Here is a 19,950-nt window from a genome sequence, read left to right as displayed (position 1 = left end):
ATAGCCGAGACGGCCCAGGGGTAAGAACGCGTGAATCTTAACCGATGATCGTGGGTTCCCGGGCAAGCACCGCTGAATTTTCATGTGCTTAATTTGTCATTATAATTCATCTCGTGGTTTACCGTGAAGAAAAACATCGTGAGGAAACCCGCATGTGTCCAATTTCTCTGAAATTCTGCCACATGTGTATTCCACCAACCCCCACTGAAGCAGCGTGGTGGAATAAGCTCCAAGCCTTCTCCTCAAAAAAAGGGAGAGGAGGCCTTTAGCCCAGCTGTGGGACATTCACAGGCTGTTACGGTTACCAGAGGAAAAACTTATTCAATTGTTTTAAATGTAATGTTGTCCGGAGCACACGTCTTTTAATTAACTTAATGCTAAATTTACATGAACAGATACGGTAGATATTGTGATTAGTTATTACTCAAAAAAAAAACATAGTTGGTGCTGTCTATATTTTAAAGTAAATTCAATCGATCTCAACCGATAACAACTATTTTCATACAATAATTAGCTTTCATTGAAAACAGAAGTAGATAAAAATGTAGCCATAGAATCGAATAGAAGAGAATAGAATAGAATGAGACACAAAATTAAACAGAAATTACAAATAAGAATAAGGTCGCTATTGCTATGTAGCTTTTCCTATAGTGAAATATAATTATTTATCTATAGTGTTATTATGAAATTTTATATTTTGTATGTTTGTTTGTAATGGATAAACTGCTAAGCCGATTTTAAAAATTCTTTTACCCGCAAAAAGCTAATTATCAGTGAGTAACAAAGGCTATATTTTATTTTAAAATAAATTAAAGATCCTTTTGAAAATTGCATAAATGTAACCCAAGGTATCATTTTTTTCATATAAAACTCGTTATTTGTGTGCGCTGCAAAAACTATTGATGTTCCTTAAAATAATTTATTGCAAATATCTATAAATGATAGTCTATAAACTGCCGACTGCCTCGTTGGCCTAGCGGCTTGATGTAAGGCCGCAGACCCGGAGGTCCTGGGATCAATAAAAAGTTATTGGGTTTTTCGGTCGAAAATTTTCAATAGTAGCCCGGAGTCTGGACGTTGGTGTACAATCCCATGCCTCGGAAAGCTCATAAACCCGTGAAAAATTTTCGGTCGTGTCGGATTGCCGTCCGATTAGCACTACTAGACCAACGAGGTAGTCGACGAGGTATCGCTTGCAGTCACAATAAATTAAGACATATAAGTATATCGGAATAGATTTAAGGGAATGCTGTTTTTCTCATGGTTTTTTGTCCTATCTAGATCCGGGTGCTCAAAAATTAATAAATACTAATATCCCACTGAAATAAAACTGAAAATGTTGTATGTACTGAAATATTATAAGCCTGCTCTTGTTAATTTCTTTAAATTATAGTAGTATAGTAATTATAAATCAGCTAATGTCATTTGTGAAAAATATATACATTTCTTTTTAACAATGAAAAGCAAAAAACGGAATTCTGTAAAACATCTACTATCGTCATAAATACTGTTTTATAATATATAAAAAAACAGAAACATTCATTATAAGCTATATGATAATATTTATATTTATTTATAAATACTAGGTACTTGTTTTTTTTGTTTGAATGAATTATATATTAACGTATAAAACAGTAAAGACTAGACTTGGTTTTCTATTCTTTTTTAAAATAATTGTTAATTTTATATTAAATTGAAATTAAATTGAATTTAATACTTACATGTTTAATTACAATTTTCAATAAAATTAATCATTATGTAAGCATCAAGTAAACTATTAACATAAGCGGTAACGAATAAAAATAAGTAGAATAATATTCAGATATTTTAAATATGAAAATATGAAAGTGCGTTTGTGAGATAGTGTACTGTACTGTTTACTTACTGTGTGACTTACTGTTGGTAAAGGGTACCATAAAATATCCTCATAACATTCTGTTACTCGAAATGACGTCGACACGATCGAACAATGAAGCAATTATAATAGGGTAATGGTCACAGGACATAAGCGAACAAAGCGCTGACATAGTCCATTTCATTGATCAAGCCTCGAAGGTTGTGGATCAGTCAGCAAACAGAAGCGGCGCGTACGCACGCCTCCACTATGATCTCGATCGGAGCGTTACTTACGATCGCGTGCGCGGTAGCCGCCGTTGAACATAACATTATTAACAATACAAACATTGACCAACAAGTTTTAAAAAGACTAACTACATTTTTAAATGCCAGTGGAAACTTAGATCCTCTAGATATTGCCCGACTTAACCGGACTGCTCAGAACTTACGTCTTGATAAGGATTTAGTTGCTAAGCTATCTGAAACGATAAAAAATGATATGCGAAATGTTAAAAAAACTGAAGATTTAGAGTATAATGTATATGATGACGGTGCTAGGGGTGTTGGCAAAAATGAACCGCCAAAGTTAAATGCGGTGGACGAATCTCCAGATTATGCCTCTTCTGTGGTGCTCGCAAGTGATTTATTATCACTAACAAGTGCTGTTGCGAATGTGAAGGAGAAAGTCTGCAGGGAACAGGGATACAGGTTTCTGGATGGGCTAATCATGAATAAGAGATGGGCGTTAAAAAGTAAGTATAACATTATTTTATTAGTATTATATATAAATTTATACTCATAAAAATATTTAAAATCAACAAAATACTGATGTTTAGGTTAAGATTTAGAATTTTGTAGGAAAAATTAATATTTTTTTAAATACCATATATGGAATATTCTAATAATAAATTAGGTTATATCGTTGATTGTAGGTGCAAGTCAATCACTTTTATTTAATTACAATGAAACTAGAAAGTAATAAGGATAGAAAAGAAGTTTTACTATGAAATAAATATGTTGCCCCGAATTAAAGATCTCATTCCGTTATTATTTTATAAATTTTGGAACGATATTATTGTTTAAAAGTAAAAGAATAAAACTGATAAGAGATAAAAAAGACAAGAGTTTTCCTTAAAACGCATAGTAATTGAATTAACATTGAAAAAGGTTTTCCACTGTAAGTAATTATTGAGATTTTATTTCAAGGGTAAACAAATAATATTGAGTTTTAATTGATTATGTTAAACATTTATACTAATCATATTGGTCAAAATATTAAACTTCAATCGGTTGCTTAATATATCCACACGAATTAAAAGTTGATCTCATACGTTCGTTATCGGTCTTTCATTCATTAGATTCAGATGATATTTGTTAAAAGTATTAAAATTGAAGTCGAAATAACAGAAATAAAAACGTTATATTTTTTTTTTTGTAATTACGAGTATAATTTAATTATTGAATGTTTATTGTATACATTAATTTCCCAGAGTATTAAAAATATATAGTCAGATTATACCATGAGGATTTTTATTATGTACCATTGTATCTTTTAATTTCTATTTATTAACGCTATTTTTTACATTTTATTAAGATCATAAAAAAACTGCCAACATTTTTTATTTTATTAACAATATTTTTCATATTTCGACGGTAATTTCCTCACAATTTTATTCTTATATTTTTTGCTAACAAAAATCCTATCTTATTGCTTTTAATTATTTATTCCTCGCGGTCATAATTTCTACAGTATCTATTTTATAATCATCTTTTGTACATATTTATTTAAGACCTCGATGCAAATAATTTAATTCTTATATAAATAAATGTATTTAACATTACAATATTGATAGTATTCCGTAGATTCCTTGCATATGCATTGCACACAGTGTATTATAATACAGTAATGCATGCTGGTCCTTGTTTACGGATTGTTATACGTAGGTGACTGAGAAAACGACGTTAGAATATAAACAATTTTATTATTCGCATACAATGACACAAATAGGTTACTAAACATTCACTTTTAATGCAGATGTTTCAATTATTTTATCGATAAACAGTAATTCTGTTCTGGAGCTAAGGCTCTAATAAAAATTGTTAATATAAAAAAAAAAAACGCAAATTAGTTTATTGCGTTTTTTTTAGATGATAAAATTGTTTATAAGTAGATTCTTTTAGTGGAAAGAATGACAAGTCATCGTAACTGAAGGTCATCTATTCCGAGGAAGGGATATTGAGTTTATCAAGAGCTGTATAAGTGTTCAGAATTCATGTCGTGTTCTGCGTTTGAGGTAAATATCGTGACGTAATCTGTAAATGAAGGAAAGACCTCAGTAACGATATCTCTAACTAATCATAACCTAACTGAAGTTTGAAATTCTTGTACTCTCGTCATTCAATCGGATGGCATTCCAACATGACTAGAGAGTCATCAAGTTCAATAAATAGTCCTAGTAATAATAGTAGTTAAGTTTATGTGCTTTACAAGGCAGGAGTGAAGTGCAATATCCTATCTCTGAGATGTTGGTGTGAATTTCTAAAAAGCAAAACACCAATAAGATGTAATGGCTCGACTTGGGATTCATTCATTCAGCCATATAAATCAACCACTAAGCTCCCGGCAGTAATGGTTCGCCTAAATAGGGCATGAAATATCACAACATTGAAACGTTAATTAACTAATAAATCACAGACCTTACAATTCCGTCTCAAAATATGATTAGCAAAATAATCCGAACTACCTTTTAATTTAAACATAATATGTATCATTGTTTGTTTAAATAATTGAACTTAATAAATGAACGTCACGAAATCAAACGTGATCAAAACGAAAACGAATGACTATGTTATGATTTAATTTCGTTAAAATTCTCATAAATGTTTAATTATAGTTTTGCAATTTTCTAATTATATTCTTTTAAAGATTTTGCAATAGTAATCTAATAAACTTAATATTAATAAGTTTCTGATCAGTGTCTATTGTGGCTTTTTTTCCATTTTGATATCCAAATTGATACCATTTTTCATACCATATATTTGTAATCTTTATAATGAGTTAAGTTTTAATCACAATAAAGTAAGCACATCACTTACAATTATAAAGACTTCTATAAACTTTCTATAAGCACACAATTTATAAAAAATATATAAAAGAAGATCATAAAATCATTTTAACTCCAAAACCAAAAAAGTGAAGCGATTAGGTATCTATTGTATTGTATTTCGATACTGTTTAAAAATATTTGTTTTAATAGGTAGTTAATTATTAAAAGTTAACAACAAACCAAAAAATTCTTTAAAATTGCAATCGTAAAATCAGAGTTTGGGGCTTCATACAAAATTCTCAATTATAAGATAAATTGTACTTTACGATCATTAATTTAATATGTAGTTGTATAAAGATGATATTAATCACATTTGTATGATTATACATTAAGCCTTTTTTTTTCTTAAGAATTACTTAGTATAATTGTATCCACAATACACCGATTTAATGGTATATTGGTAGGTTTATTTTTACTGGTGGTAGGACTCAGTGCAAGCTCGTCTGGGTAGTTACCAAACACTCATCAGATATTTTACCGCAAAACAGCAGTACTTGGTATTGTAGTGTTCTGGTTTCAAAGGTGAGTGTAATTACAGGCAGGACATAACATCTTAGTTCCCGAGGTTGGTGGCGCATTGGCGATGTAAGGGATGGTTAACATTTCTTACAAGGCCATTGTCTATTGGCGTTGGTGACCACTTACCATCAGGTTACATAATTACTCGTCCGCCTACCTATACTAGAAAAAAAAACATTTTATCACCCCCTATCCTAGGATATGACTTCCACTGGATGATTGACAGGGCGTCAGGACAGTATTCGCAAACGATCCCGTTGCACCGCCCCAACAGACGAAGAGTGTACCGCAGTTTTTTTTTGTAAAATACCTGTCGAAATCGGTGCGAGTTAGTCCCACATCCCCATCCACCTTCATGACGTATAAGTGTGTTTTCCAGTAAGGACAAGAAATAATGATATGACCTATATTTAAATGAATCTGAGGAGGCGTTGCATATCTGGTGAGTGGGTGGTACCACTATCTAGTTGGTAACCTATCCAGACGAGCTTGCACAAACCACCAATAAAAATGTATATGTAATTATTGGTGTAATAAGTTAGTAGGTGTTAAATAATTTAGATCCTTTGATTGGCAGATCATTGGCAAATGGAGATAATACCACTTTATACAATTCAAATACTAGTATTAATAATAAAAATGTAACTCACAATGCTAGGACTAAACCCTTTAACATTTTAATTAAAGGTCGTAACTTAATGCTAAACGCCTTAAATTATGTTAATGGCTATGAGACAAACTAATTAAAAATAATATGACTGTTTAAAGTTGATTTCAAAATGTTAGGTATAATTTATTATTTTATGTAAATCCAGGGCCGGGGAAATTAAAAACAAAATTAGAAATTAATAGATTTTTATTTGATGCACTCCTCAGCGATTCTATTTTGGGTATCGTTCTATTATCTTCTATCGATACCTAGAAGTAAACAATAATATATGTTTTGCTCTAATATGCCACCAGTTATGTTATATATATAATAGCTTTGCATGAGGTAAATAAGCATGCTACTGAACTTATTAATCAGCAGTTATGTGACATACGTCAAATTATTTTGCTCGACAACTTTACTTAATTATACAGTAACAAACACGCCAATTAAAATAGTAATTCACCATCATAAAATAAGTATTACATTCTTGCTACAACACAATAAGGTCATTAATTAAATATAGTTTACTGTCTCTAATTTTTTTTTTTAATTTAAACTTATTCAATAATTTTATTACTATTAATAAATATGAAACCAATAAAATGTAGTAAATAAAATTGGTGTTATAGGACAATTAAAAAGCGAAATTCTCAGAGAGAACCTGTCAAATATGAATTCATTATTTTCACTGAACCAAGTGTTGTCGCAGACTCTTCTATATTTTTTTGTTTATTTTATCGGATATTGACTTTATCGTAAAATATATAATAATAATAATAAATAACTTTATTCACCAAAAAGAAACAAAGACAAAAAAATTAAGGTACAAAACCATAAAAAAAGAGTTAACAATATCATAATTTGGTGAAAAGGTCGTAGTCTCAGCTAGGATGCTTTTCAGTATATTATATATATTTCGTACTTAATATTGATTGATTTTGATGATTTACCTGTACTTGAGAAATGAGATTGCATTTGTCATTAATTGTTTCTAGTAAAGCAAAGTAAGCCTGTAAATATCCCACTACTGGGAAAAAGCTTTCTTTCCTTTTGAAGGGTATATTGTGATTGTGGCAGAATTTCGTGTAGGTTTTCTAACGATGTTGTTATATTGTCCATGTTCAAATTATGTGGTAGCACCTAAATACCTTGATCCAATGACGAATGTGGAAATATTTATTGCAATATCGTATTGCAATACAATTATTGGTAGACTAATCTTTTATAATAATGTTTTATAATAAAGTAAAGACTAGTACTTATATGACAAAGGTTTTATTCTCATATAATAAAGATGTTTGATGATGACTAATTTGTATGAAAATGAAATAGGGTTTGACTACTCCGTTGGCCTAGTAGCTAGCTTGTAAGACTGTATCCTGAAGTCTTGAGTTTAGAACGAGGATCGAATCAATACACAGAAAATAAGTCAGCAAGCAAAGTCATGCGCCTGAATTTTCTATGCCCGTATCGGATTGCCATTGCACTATTTCTTCACTCTGTGAAGAAATGAGGGTGCTCACCTTTGCGCAAACACTTGAGCACTAAAATATATATTCTGTATTGTTGGCTGTAGTCCTTTGAGAACAGACTACGTGACCAAAATTTGTTAGGTTATCATTAACAAATAGGCTGTTAATAATGAAATTCATAACGATGTCTCTTATTACTAATTTATTTGCACTTATTTTTCTACTGTAAAATTGTTCAATGAAAATATGAAATACAATAGGAATTATAATTAAATTTTATGCTCGGCTTCGTCTCGTAAGATAAAAGGAATGGATAAACCAGAAACAAATTGGAGTGGAGGTAAAACAGAGATTTTCTGAACACTCATTATCTTTGTGAAGAATGAATTTGCTTTTGGGAGTTTCGTAGTTACAATAATGTATTGATTAATAGTAGTTCTTCTTTCTATATTTCTGACACCTTCTATTCAGCATTTCATCATATATCAATATCAGTAATATTTAATAGTTTTTTTTTAAACTTATTTTATCAAATGTTTATAAACATATAAGGCACTACCTAACTTCTTACGATTAGGGTTAGTAAATCGTCGTCAGTTGAATCAGCGTCGAAGCGTCTACGCTTTGGCTTTTTACTGAGCGAAACTCCATTAGGTAATTATTTGAGGTGCTGCAAATTTTCTATAATATTAGTTCTTTTATCAATGAATGAAAAAATCAATGAAAAAATCTTTTATGAATGAATTAATGAAGTAACATTATTCAACTAACTTTCATTATTAATACTCGATCATGTGTTATATACCCTTTGTCCTTTTCAGCATTATGTCTTGAGTAATTAGGACATGAAAGCGTAAGAAATAAACAAACGAACAAACTCGCTTTGGTATTTTTCATATTAATCAGGATGCTTGCATTCTGTGTTAACAGTGTATTTATTATTAAAATGAAATTCACTATTAATTGCCAAATATGTTAAGGTTTGTGATCCTGTCTCAATTTTTTAAAATTAAAACATATTAGACTACATATTAATATTCAATACTGGTTTTGTATAAAAGACATACAAAGAATATAAAACTAGTATTGGAAACATATTTTAATTTGCGACATTAAAACACGTTTTTAATTTAAATTCAAATGTATAAATGCCCGCTATAATTATTTTAATTTTTATTCAATAATAATGATAATAATGTTTATTAAATTTTGGCTGTGAAGCGTTAAATAATGAATGATTTCTTGTAAATAAAATCACAATCGTCGAACCGATAGGTCATGCATAAAATAGGGTTATGCTTAATTCTTAGTGTCAATGTACTTTAGTTATGTTCTGGCTTAAGAGGTGAGTGAGCCAGTGAAACTACATTACATCTTAGTTCGCAAGGTTGGTGGCCCATTGACGATGTAAGGTATGGTTAATATTCCTTACAGCGTTAATGTCAATGATTGATCATTTACTATCAGGTGCCTATAATCAGACCATCTGCCTTCTTATTTAAAAGAAATCATTTTTGTTTCTTAAAATTAGTTATTTTAAAGATTTTGTGTTATTTATTGAGTAACTTATACTTTGACGTTGAAATAAACACAAGAATAATAAAGATAGAAAATTATTAGCTTTTTCATTTATACTGTATGTTTTTTTACATAATCTGTATTCCGAATCCGTGGAAGCTTTACAAGTAAATTTATTTTGTAAAAAACGTTTCAGAAATCTCTGTAAAATTTACTTGAGTATTCATTGTACTTCTAAACATATTTAATGTCTCCTAAACCACTTTTACAAATTGCAAACTTATTAACGGCAATTTATATTTACAGAAAAGGAATAAAATTGCGATATATCATATTTATTTGAATACGGATGTGTACTGTAATACTGTTTAATAAATTGAAATAAAGATATAGATGTAAGAAAAGATTTGGTTCAATGGCTTGTACAAGGAGTTCTTATGGAAGTCGCGGGATCAAAACCAGGCGAGTGTCTATAATTCATCACGTGTTCATCAATGTCAAATGAAATTCTCTCAGATGTCTGATTATTAACCATATCGGTGCAGTGTGTAATAAGCTCCAATCTTTCTTTTCAAAAGGCGTTTTGAGAGGCGTTTGTCCAGCAGTGGGACATTTACATGGTAATTTGCTTTAAAAATTTTATATAGTACGTAGGTCTGGTCGACATCCATTTTTATAAAATTTAAAATTGCAGTTAGATTAAGCTATAATATTTGTTATTAAGATTATTTAAGAGTTTTAAAGTTATTAATTTTTTTGATATTCTGACCAATATCAATTATAAAGTAATAAACGATATCAATTGTTGTCTTTTTATCTTAATAACAATAAATATATTATTATTTATTTATTCATATTTGGTATATTCATAAATGAGTTCGCAAAGAAAATTATAACAGCGACGCGTCTAAAATTTATAAAACACGCCATGTTGTCTAAGCAAAGTCGACTCCGTCCAGAAACCGATTCTGCAAATTTGCACCTATTTAGCCGTACATTCGCTATAAATAGTCCCAGGTTGTAGCAAGTAATGGTGAACCTGTTTCACACGAGTTTAAAGAAATATATAGGATATTTCTTTAAAGTGGCAGTTAAAGAATTTATATAAATAGTTTTTAGTATCAAATACATATTTTTAAGATTAATTTTGGTTGTGTTCTTCTATATAGTTTCTTCTTTGATAGAAATTATATTCTTTATAGATTCTTATTAATGATAGAAAGACAAATATTAGATTTTAACGAAGAATAATTTATTCTTTTATATAAAATAATTCCGACACAGTTGTAGTATGTATATGTTTAGACAGTTTTGTATAGTAAATCCATGTTTTCGTTGTTGGTAAATTCATCTTGAAACACAATGAACATACGGATACTTATATACCTGATTAAACTTTGAGAATCTCAAAACTTTGTGGCTTCCCAAACTTTAGTCTTCCAAAATTTCACACGCAAATACATATATACCTTCTAAACTTATAAATATACCGATTTTTCGTTCTACATAACTGTTTCGTTGGTTTAACGGCTACCTTAATGTGGTCTAAAAGTGTGGTCGTTAAGAAAAATAAAACTTATTTAAAAATTTCCATTAGTAGCGCAGGGCTAGGACGTTACAATGTAACACTCCCGTATCTTACAAGACGCGTACAGCCGTTGGTCCGCGTTTCATCTCTCGTTATTTGTGTTGAGTTGCCGTCCCATCGGATTACGTAAGTGAGGGTTTAGTCAGCCGCCGAGTTTAGAAACATATAAACTTACTACATAATATATATTTATTTAATATTATTATTATTACTACCTTTCATTTTTTAATTTAGTTAAAAACTTATGTTGGCTACTACTGGTGATGAGTCAGTCAGTCAGCCCTTTTTTTCCGCTGGAAAAACGCATTTACGCCTTTCCCCCACTTGAAGTGGAGGGGGGGGTATGTGGCGCTCGCCGCCGCTGAAGGCGCCGGAATACCCACCAAAAAACCAGCGATACCCACACCGTCTTTTCGGGGGACGCCACGGGATCGCTTGCGCATACTACCGTGACGTCCCGACGGTTGGCCCGCCTTTGCAGGCCTCCAAATTCTAAGGGGTTCTCGGGTTACGGACACCCCCTAGCCCCGGCGACATTTACGGCGGGAGGAGAAGGTTTGCATAGCGCCGACGTCTTCTCCCCGGTCTTCTTCGGCGAAGCGGGTCAGCGGAGGCACTCTCCTCGCGCTCCCGCTCCGCGGCCTCCTTCTGCGACATGACATTTTCGCAGAAGGAGACCATCTCCATCCAGCACCTTTCGCTAACAAGCATGGCATTTATCACGCTCGGCAGCGAAAGGTCTCCGCCGATTAAAGTCGCCAGGGAAAGGCGCTGAGGTCCCCAAGCGGCACACTCCATCAGAGTGTGGCATGCCGTATCCGTAGGCGCAACACACTCGTGGCAGGAGGGCGTTACCTCCCGCCTGACTATTCCGTGCAGGTACTTACCGAAGCACCCATGTCCAGTAAGCACCTGAGTCAGTCTGAAGGTCAGTGTGCCGCCTTTTCTCGTTACCCAGCGACTCAAGTGGGGACGGATCGCCTCCACTGTCGCCAGGCCTGCTGATGGGGACCTCAGATCCTCCTCCCACCTGCGAATCAGGGCTTGCTGGGCGAGAGTCCTGATTCGCAGCACCTTCTCCAACCCTGGACGGTCGCCACGCTACCTCAATCCCGCCCGGAACCGGTAAACTTCCGCGAGCACCTCCGCCTGGAGCTCCCAAGGCGGATCGCCCGCGAGAAGTGTTGCCGCCGTCCACGACACCGTAAGATATCCGCGTATCACCCTCACCGCTATGATTCTCTGCGGCCTTCGCAAGAGAACCTTGTTCCGAGCGGTGAGAGCGTCCACCCAGATGGGAGCACCGTACAGAGCCATGGACCGCACAACACCGGCGTATAATCGCCAGCATGGCGTTTCCGGCTCTCCTACATTTAGTAGGAGCCGGCTTAAGGCAGCAGCAGCGTTGATGAGCTTCGGGCCAAGTTGGACAAAATGCTGCCCGAAGCTCCTCCATCTTCCGTCCAGGGTCAGGCCCAGATACTTCATGTGGGCCTGCACCTTAATCACCGTCCCCTGGACGGTGATAAACGCCCCTCGAGGGAGGCCTCGACGTGGACCGTGGAATAAGAGGGCCTCCGTTTTTGAGATGGAGACCCTCAAGCCCAACATTCCTATGCGGTCCACTGTGAGCGACGTAGAGTCACTCAACCCTCTCCCAAACTTTTCGTATATGTTTTAACGTTTTCTATGCAAATTAATTTTATTGTGCAGTGTATTATTAAAAATAAATGATGAAAAGATTTCAATATATGAAGACGTTTAATCATTATAATACATTATTTTCGTACATGTTGTTTGTATAATATTATTTACATTTATAAAAAAAAACTGGTAATTTTTTTATTACTATAGCCGAATAATAGTCTCATTAGAAATTCAAGGTTTTGAATGGAAATAGTGTATAAGGATTATTAGGCACAAGTGTTACACGATACGTTATAGGCCAATCAACAAAGACTATTGACTATTATATTATTTATAAATACGTCATCGTTACATAATAGATGATAAAATATTTTTATTTACGAAAATCGAATCTTAGTTGCGCACATACAGTTTATCGAGTTTTTTTAAATTTTTAAGCAGCGAATACAAGCATATATGTCATTTATTTGAGTGGTTATCTTTACAAGTTTTTTACATTTTAAGTAGTATATGTAGAATAACTGATGATTGGGTTGCTACTCAGAGCCGTTCTGAGCAAATATAGAAAGGGTACTGTAATAGTCACCAATATTTGCTCAATCTAGGGTTCAATGACTTGTAAACTCGAGATAAATGTTCCAGTAATTCGCGTTATTATACTGTTGCAAAACAAATAGTAAGTCCAATCAAGATCAGAAAACTTACTTACGAGAACTTTAAATTATTTAAATGATAATTTTTCACACGGAACAAGAATTTACTTTAATGAGAATATAATTTTATTTATTTATTAGATCATTCAGTTAATTTCAGGTATGACGTGTTTTTAAAAAACAGAAAATGTGTAAGAGTAAAAATATCAAGGTAAAGAACTGTAACTAAATAGTGTCTGAAGATAAAGTATAAGTGTCTAACTGCTGGCTAAACACCTCTCTTTTTAAGACGATGGTTTACAATTTGTTCCACAACAGTGCATCAGTAAAGTCAAGTTTATTCCAAAATCCTTGCTCGATATAATCATAATAATAATAAATAATAATAAATAATTTGCACTCGTTTATTGATTGTTTAAATACACCTCTAGAAAATAAATATGTCAGTCCTGAGAAGTGTCGCATATAAAACTATTTTTTTTTAAATATTGCACATATATATACTTTTTTTATAATTAAACTTCCCTAGGATCCTGCCCTGTAACCATATACGTTATAAGTTTTCATGTGCTTCTTCATTATATAGGCTAGAAAAATATCCAGTGTTGGGCAAATGCATTCCCCAAAGAATTTCTATTGCGCTATACGCGTCCAACAATCCTTACGATAATGTGCTAAATTTGTGTTAATCATTTTCCTCAGAAAGGAATACTAACCCTGTGAAAGTAATACATACATATGTCAGATAAATCGTTTATGTTTTTACGAACATATGTTATTCCATTAATAGTTTGACCCTCAAATAGTTAAACAGCAACGGAAGAATTTATTTCTTAAAAAATCATAAGGGTCAGAAAATGTGCAAATACCTCAGCAAGGCAAATATCCTATTTATATCGGCTCTATTACTCCAAAGCAGACAAGATCAATGTCTTGTGAAAGTAACTATAGTAAACCAGGCGACCAGTATTCGCAAAGTTATTGGGGTTCGAAATAGGTACTACCTGATTTCAAAAATACAATAGTCTCACTGTTTTTTATTAGGTCAGAAGACTTGTCGCTGAAAATACGTTTATAAAACATTGATACAAGATAAGGTAAATTTACATGAATTATTAAATTTATTACATTAACACACAAAAGCCGTAGTTAAGTTTTTGAATTTCGAATGTTTTGCCTGTATCACCACTTAGTATTCATTTGTGTTTCGTCCTCGGTGGTGTAGGAAAGCAACGTAAGGGAATCTGCATGTGTCGACTTTCAATGAAATTCTGCTGCATATGTATCCAGAAAACTGCGTTGAAGCAGCATGAAAGTGGAGTGGAATAAGCTCTTAACCTGCTCCTTTACCTAACAGCAAGACATTTACAGGCTGTTTTTTATTTTTCATGTTTTTATGTAACATTAGTGCAGTGCTGCACTAAAATTATTCATTTCTGCACAAACTACACTACTGTATGTACAGCTTGAGTGTTTCAATAGTTAGTTCAACAGAGAGACTCAATAAATACTTACTTTTAAAAAGTTTACTTATTATATCCACGATCACTTTTTCTCAACTAAACTAGGACGATGTATACGCTCTTACTATAGAATCTCAAATTACGTTCAGAAACATAACGAAAAAAAGTTGGCGAACCCTTTGTGTTAAAGGATATTATAAAACTAATGACTTTTTTAGATGACAAAACACCACGGGATAATATACCATCTAAAATATGAAGAAATATATTTATAATAAATAACAATTGTCACAAAAAAACTGACTGAGTTTCTATAGGTAGGCTTCTCGGGTCCTTCAAGCCGATGATTGATTTTTGCGAAACAGTAATAAATAATTCTTGGATAAAGATTATGACAGTTCAAAGTTACACAAATACAGTTTGTTCGTAACAGCCTGTGAATGTCCTACTGCTGGGCTAAAGGCCGCCTCTCCTCTTTTTTTTGAGGAGAAGGTTTGGAGCTTATTCTACCACGCTGCTCCAATGCGGGTTGGTAGAATACACATGTGGCAGAATTTCAGAGAAATTAGATACATGCAGGTTTCCTCACGATGTTTTCCTTCACCGTAAAGCACAAGATGAATTATAATCACAAATTAAACACCTGAAAATTCAGTGGTGCTTGCCCGGGTTTGAAGTCATGATCATCGGTTTAGATTCACGCGTTCTTACCCCTGGGCCATCTCGGCTTCAGTTTGTTAGCGTATATAAAATATTATTTTAAGGGATGGGATGGGATACTTTTTATTTGTGTCTTTTTTGTGTGTATTTTTTTTTAGTTTATGGTATAAGGAAATATAAACATTATATATCTTTACATTGAAATTTGTTAACCGTGTACGGATTTTGTAAACATATGGGGTAAAATTTTATATGATGATGATCATGACAATTTTCCGTCGGTTGCTTTGCATAAGAAGAAAAAGGTAATCACGAATTCACCACGTGAAAATTCAGTTGTAATTGTTCGAATTTTAAAAAAAACTGTCAGTTTTATAATATCCTCGTGTTCTATTCAAGGGGACATTGACTCTAATCTTATTTTAATACGATTTTTAAAGCTTTTAATGAAGTTGCATTTTGTTAGTTTGTTTAAGTAAATATAAAAAAGTTTATCGCGAGAATGTATCTTGACAAGTCACATTTTTTATAAAATATTTCTTTGACAAGAAAATCACTCGATAAGCTTTTATACCATATAAAATAATTATATAATGTAACAAAATTATTTGATTTTCTTCTTATATAATTTATCCTTTTCCATTTAAATAAAAGCTTGTTTTTAATTATTTTTTTCGTTTTGAGCTATTTTTGTAAAGGTAGAATTTTGTAACCGATTTTTAACTAACTTCTCGATCATTTAAATACTTGAAATTTCGAATGTATCTCACGATTGGATGAAACAATGAAAGAAGATAACGTGGTATCTTTATTTTTTTATAAAATATATTACGTACCTTAAAACCAACCATTGTAGGGTTTATTATTAATATAATAAAATAAAATTTAATATTTATATATCGGTTCGTCTGAAATGTAAAGAAGCTATTAAAATAAATTAACGTTGTGATCATTAGATAGTGCATAATAAATTATGAAATGTTGTCAGTAAATAAAATCTTATTGCCTATAAGATATATAATATTTATACCTGCCTTTGAGAAATATCACGTACAAATATTAATTACTTCCTGTATAAATTTTATTTCCTGATATGTACTTATTTATTAAGAACATAAGTTTAAAAATTTACAGACTTACTTATAAACGTTATTAGGGGGCGATTAGTCAAACAATGCTGCGTCTTCCGCTTTCGAATGTCAAATCGATAATGATAGAAAGAGATGAACCAGTGTTTAACAGAACGGCCTCTAAGCAACGTTTAGAAAATTCAATTTCCTTCTTAAAGTAATTACTTTTTGTATTATATGTAAGGTTTATGCCTTATAGAAAACAGTCACGGATTGTCTATGTTAATTTTTAATTTAAATTAATTTCGAATTGTGAAATTGTAAGTTTCTATAAGTATTTAATACTTATTGCTTGTTCATCCATCTATATATATAGATTATTACTCATTAAAATAAAAAAGTGCTTAATTATCTCCGTATCTCTTACACTTTACTGGTGGTAGGGCTTTGTGCAAGCTCGTCTGGGTAGGTACCACCCAGTCATCAGATATTCTACCGCAAAACAGCAATACTTGATATTGTTGTGTTCCGGTTTGAAGGGTGAGTGAGCCAGTGTAATTACAGGCACAAGGGACATAAAATCTTAGTTCCCAAGGTTGGTGGCGCATTGGATATGTAAGCGATGGTTGACATTTCTTACAATGCCAATGTCTAAGAGCGTTGGTGACCACTTACCATCAGGTGGCCCATATGCTCGTCCGCCTTCCTATTCTATAAAAAAAAAAAAACTTTGCGCATCGTATGTGTTTATTCGATTGAGATAAAACTTTGTATAGTAGTTGGCACTTGCGTGGAGTTTTCTGACATAGTAAGTAGCCATAGTGACTAATATTATATATATACATACATAACGCGTGGATATTATATAATATACATAACGCGTGGATCGTATCGAACAATTTTTGATGCAAAATATTAAAGCTTGTTGTTTAGAAGATAGAGGTGTATAAATATTTGCATAATATATGTTTGTTGAGCAGTTGATATTAAATCAAATAATTCAAATTATAAAGGATTATTCGATATAGAATTAAACTTACTTATTACTTGTCAAATTTGAAACTATCATTGAATCGGAAAAGAAATACCCTGACCTTAGAAGAACCGGCGAGTGAAACAAAATAAGCATAATATAATAAGAGGGAAAAGCCTTAGCCAAATTTATTTCAACGGTCCAACAAAGCACCTACTACTAAGGTTATGTTTGTTTTAACACAATGGAAGCGCGGGAAAAGTAATCAGTTTTCAAAAGTACATATAATTTCAATATGCAAATATTTTATTAGTATCGTCTTAAGGCAGAAAAGGAATCTTTAGCACATTATTTAGCACTTACATATATGAATACGGATTAAATATATAAAACTAGGTTAGTGCGAGTGATTTACGCATTGAAGGTTCTGTGACGTCATATTAACACGAAATTAAAATAAAAAAAATCATATAAACTAATATAAAATATACACACAATACACTCCCTATTCCCCATCAAAGTCCAATAGAATGTAAATCCGACAAAGCCGGAAGAAGAGTTTAGGTGCAGAATCAACGGCTTTACGTGCTTTCCGAGGCACAGTAGTGTACATCCCTATCGGCCCTTGGTTTGAACCCAGGACCTCGGAATCTGCGGCCTTATATGAAGCCACTAGACTAACGGCAGACTATTTTGTTGTATTGAACCTTAAAAACCCGTTTTTAAAAGCCTTTTAACAATAAGGATATGATCTTAATAGTATTTGTTTAAATAAATAAAATAACTGGTTCAAAATATATAAACTATGTTTGACGTTTAAGAAGAAATTAACATATTTTTATATTTTATTATAAACCTGTTTTCAATTAATGTTTATTTTAATTCATAAATTCAACAATTTTTATAATTGTCCGGAAGTAGTTCTTTCAAAGGCTTTTCGTGCTTTCTAAGACTTTTTTATTAGGCTCTCAAGACCGAAGGTCTTATAAGCTCAACGAGAGAAGACAGCATTAGCTGATAATCAAATAAAAAATACAATTAATTTAAAATATATAATAATAATTAGTTTAAAAAGTCTGAAATAATATCAAATACTCGAATACATACATAATTTTAAAACTTATCATTCAGGTCAAGTTAAAATAACTACGTAATACAAATTTTATCACAATCGAACCGCGGGACAAAGCTTGTTTAATAAGAAGATAAAAATCCCACTTCTAAAATTTGTATATTACCTTATTTGTAGAAGTGTGATGTTGTACTGGGTAGCCATTACATAATATACGTCAACACGTTAAATATAGCATCTATGTATTTGGTCAAACCAAGGTGAATAAAGATTTGTATTTAATCATAATCGCAAAAACAACATTGAAACAGTTAATTAACATACACAATAAAAGTTCCCACTTTGTATTTTTGAAATTTTACGGAAGTTTCATTCATATGATACAACGTGTTTTGATCAATGACGTAATCATAAGTATTTATATTTCATTCAACCTTATACAAAATAATTTACGTGTTTATATTAATTTATTTTTAAATGTGAAACGATTCGTTGCATTAAAGTTCATTGGACTGCAGTAAATGTCAGTTGAATTGTATCGGTTGTTGGTAAAACACGAAGTAAATTTATTTAGTTATTGATATAACTATCGGCATATTCACAAAATTAGAAACAAAAATTACGACAATAGTAAGCCAGTACAGTGTGATATGCCATTATAATCAACAATTCTCTGAAATCATTTAAAAAAAATAACTAATAATAAAGACAATATATTTCGATTGAAATATGTATTTTCTTAAAATTATACATAAAATTAGTAATGGTTATTATGTTACGTAAATCAAAATACAATATAAATTCCAATTTTTAATTAGCAATTAGTTCGCTGGCAATGAAATCTAAGTACCGAGATAAAATTCAATAATTATACAATTATGGGTATTATATTAACAACGATACTGTTTAAAATCGTTTAAATCAATTGTCAGTTCAATTCAATGGTTTGGCTATGAGAATGCTGGTGCGATGCAAGACCAGCTAAATTTACGTAGCTTTGGGCACCCTGCCAACCCTGTGTCGTAGTTAAAATGCCTCATACGATTGCATTCTATTTGATTACAAATACTGAAATCGTTTTGTTTATAAAAGATTCGGCAGCTCTGTGAGCTCTCTTTACTAGTACGGGATTAGTTTATTAATGCAATTCGATTGGATAATACAATTAAAGTTTATTGTGACATAAATATACTTAATTCAACCTGGTTTTTCGAGAAATTATTTCCTCGTTACAGCCCGTAAAGGTCTATGGACTGGGCTGAACTTTGGCCTATTCTCGTTTTAAGAAGGAAGGTAGAAGGAGCTGATATATGTGTTTAAACCTGTATGACTGTGTTCTATAAATTATGTGACAAGCATACTACAGATGACAGGAGATCATTGCTCTGTGTGTGATTAACGAACTATTATTTTTTTTCAAATTTATTTATTTATTTAGTTGTATACGTATTATTCAAGTCGTGTGACAGTATTGAATTAAAAATGTAAAATTAATTTGTTTTATAAAATTTGATATTTACTCAAACATTTACGATTTAAAATATATATATATATATATATTGTCAGCGAATATATAAGAAACTGAAAGTGCAGCACATGTCACTTCTATGCAAGTATGTCGTAATCGATAGATTTGATATATAAGGCAATGCAGGATAAGTTGGAAATCAAAGGTGGAACCTGCTTTAGTATAACTTAATATCAGTTATCGTTAAGTAAT

The 19,950-nt window shown here is 32.1% G+C and overlaps 1 protein-coding gene across 1 annotated transcript in view; it reads left to right on the top strand.

The window, feature by feature from the left end:
• The first annotated feature begins 2,059 nt into the window (after positions 1-2,059).
• LOC126768125 (nose resistant to fluoxetine protein 6-like) overlaps positions 2,060-19,950 on the top strand; it is a 51,417-nt gene continuing 33,526 nt past the window's right edge. Inside the window, exon 1 of the mRNA XM_050486041.1 lies at positions 2,060-2,588. Within this exon, the coding sequence (XP_050341998.1) occupies positions 2,105-2,588 (484 nt within the window). The 5' untranslated portion in view covers positions 2,060-2,104. The remainder of the gene's footprint in view (positions 2,589-19,950) is intronic.

Source organism: Nymphalis io, chromosome 4, assembly GCF_905147045.1.
Source record: "Nymphalis io chromosome 4, ilAglIoxx1.1, whole genome shotgun sequence".
NCBI classification, from domain to species: Eukaryota; Metazoa; Arthropoda; class Insecta; order Lepidoptera; family Nymphalidae; genus Nymphalis; species Nymphalis io.
Note: the sequence above shows the minus strand (reverse complement) of the source record. Positions and strands in the feature narration are given on the sequence as shown.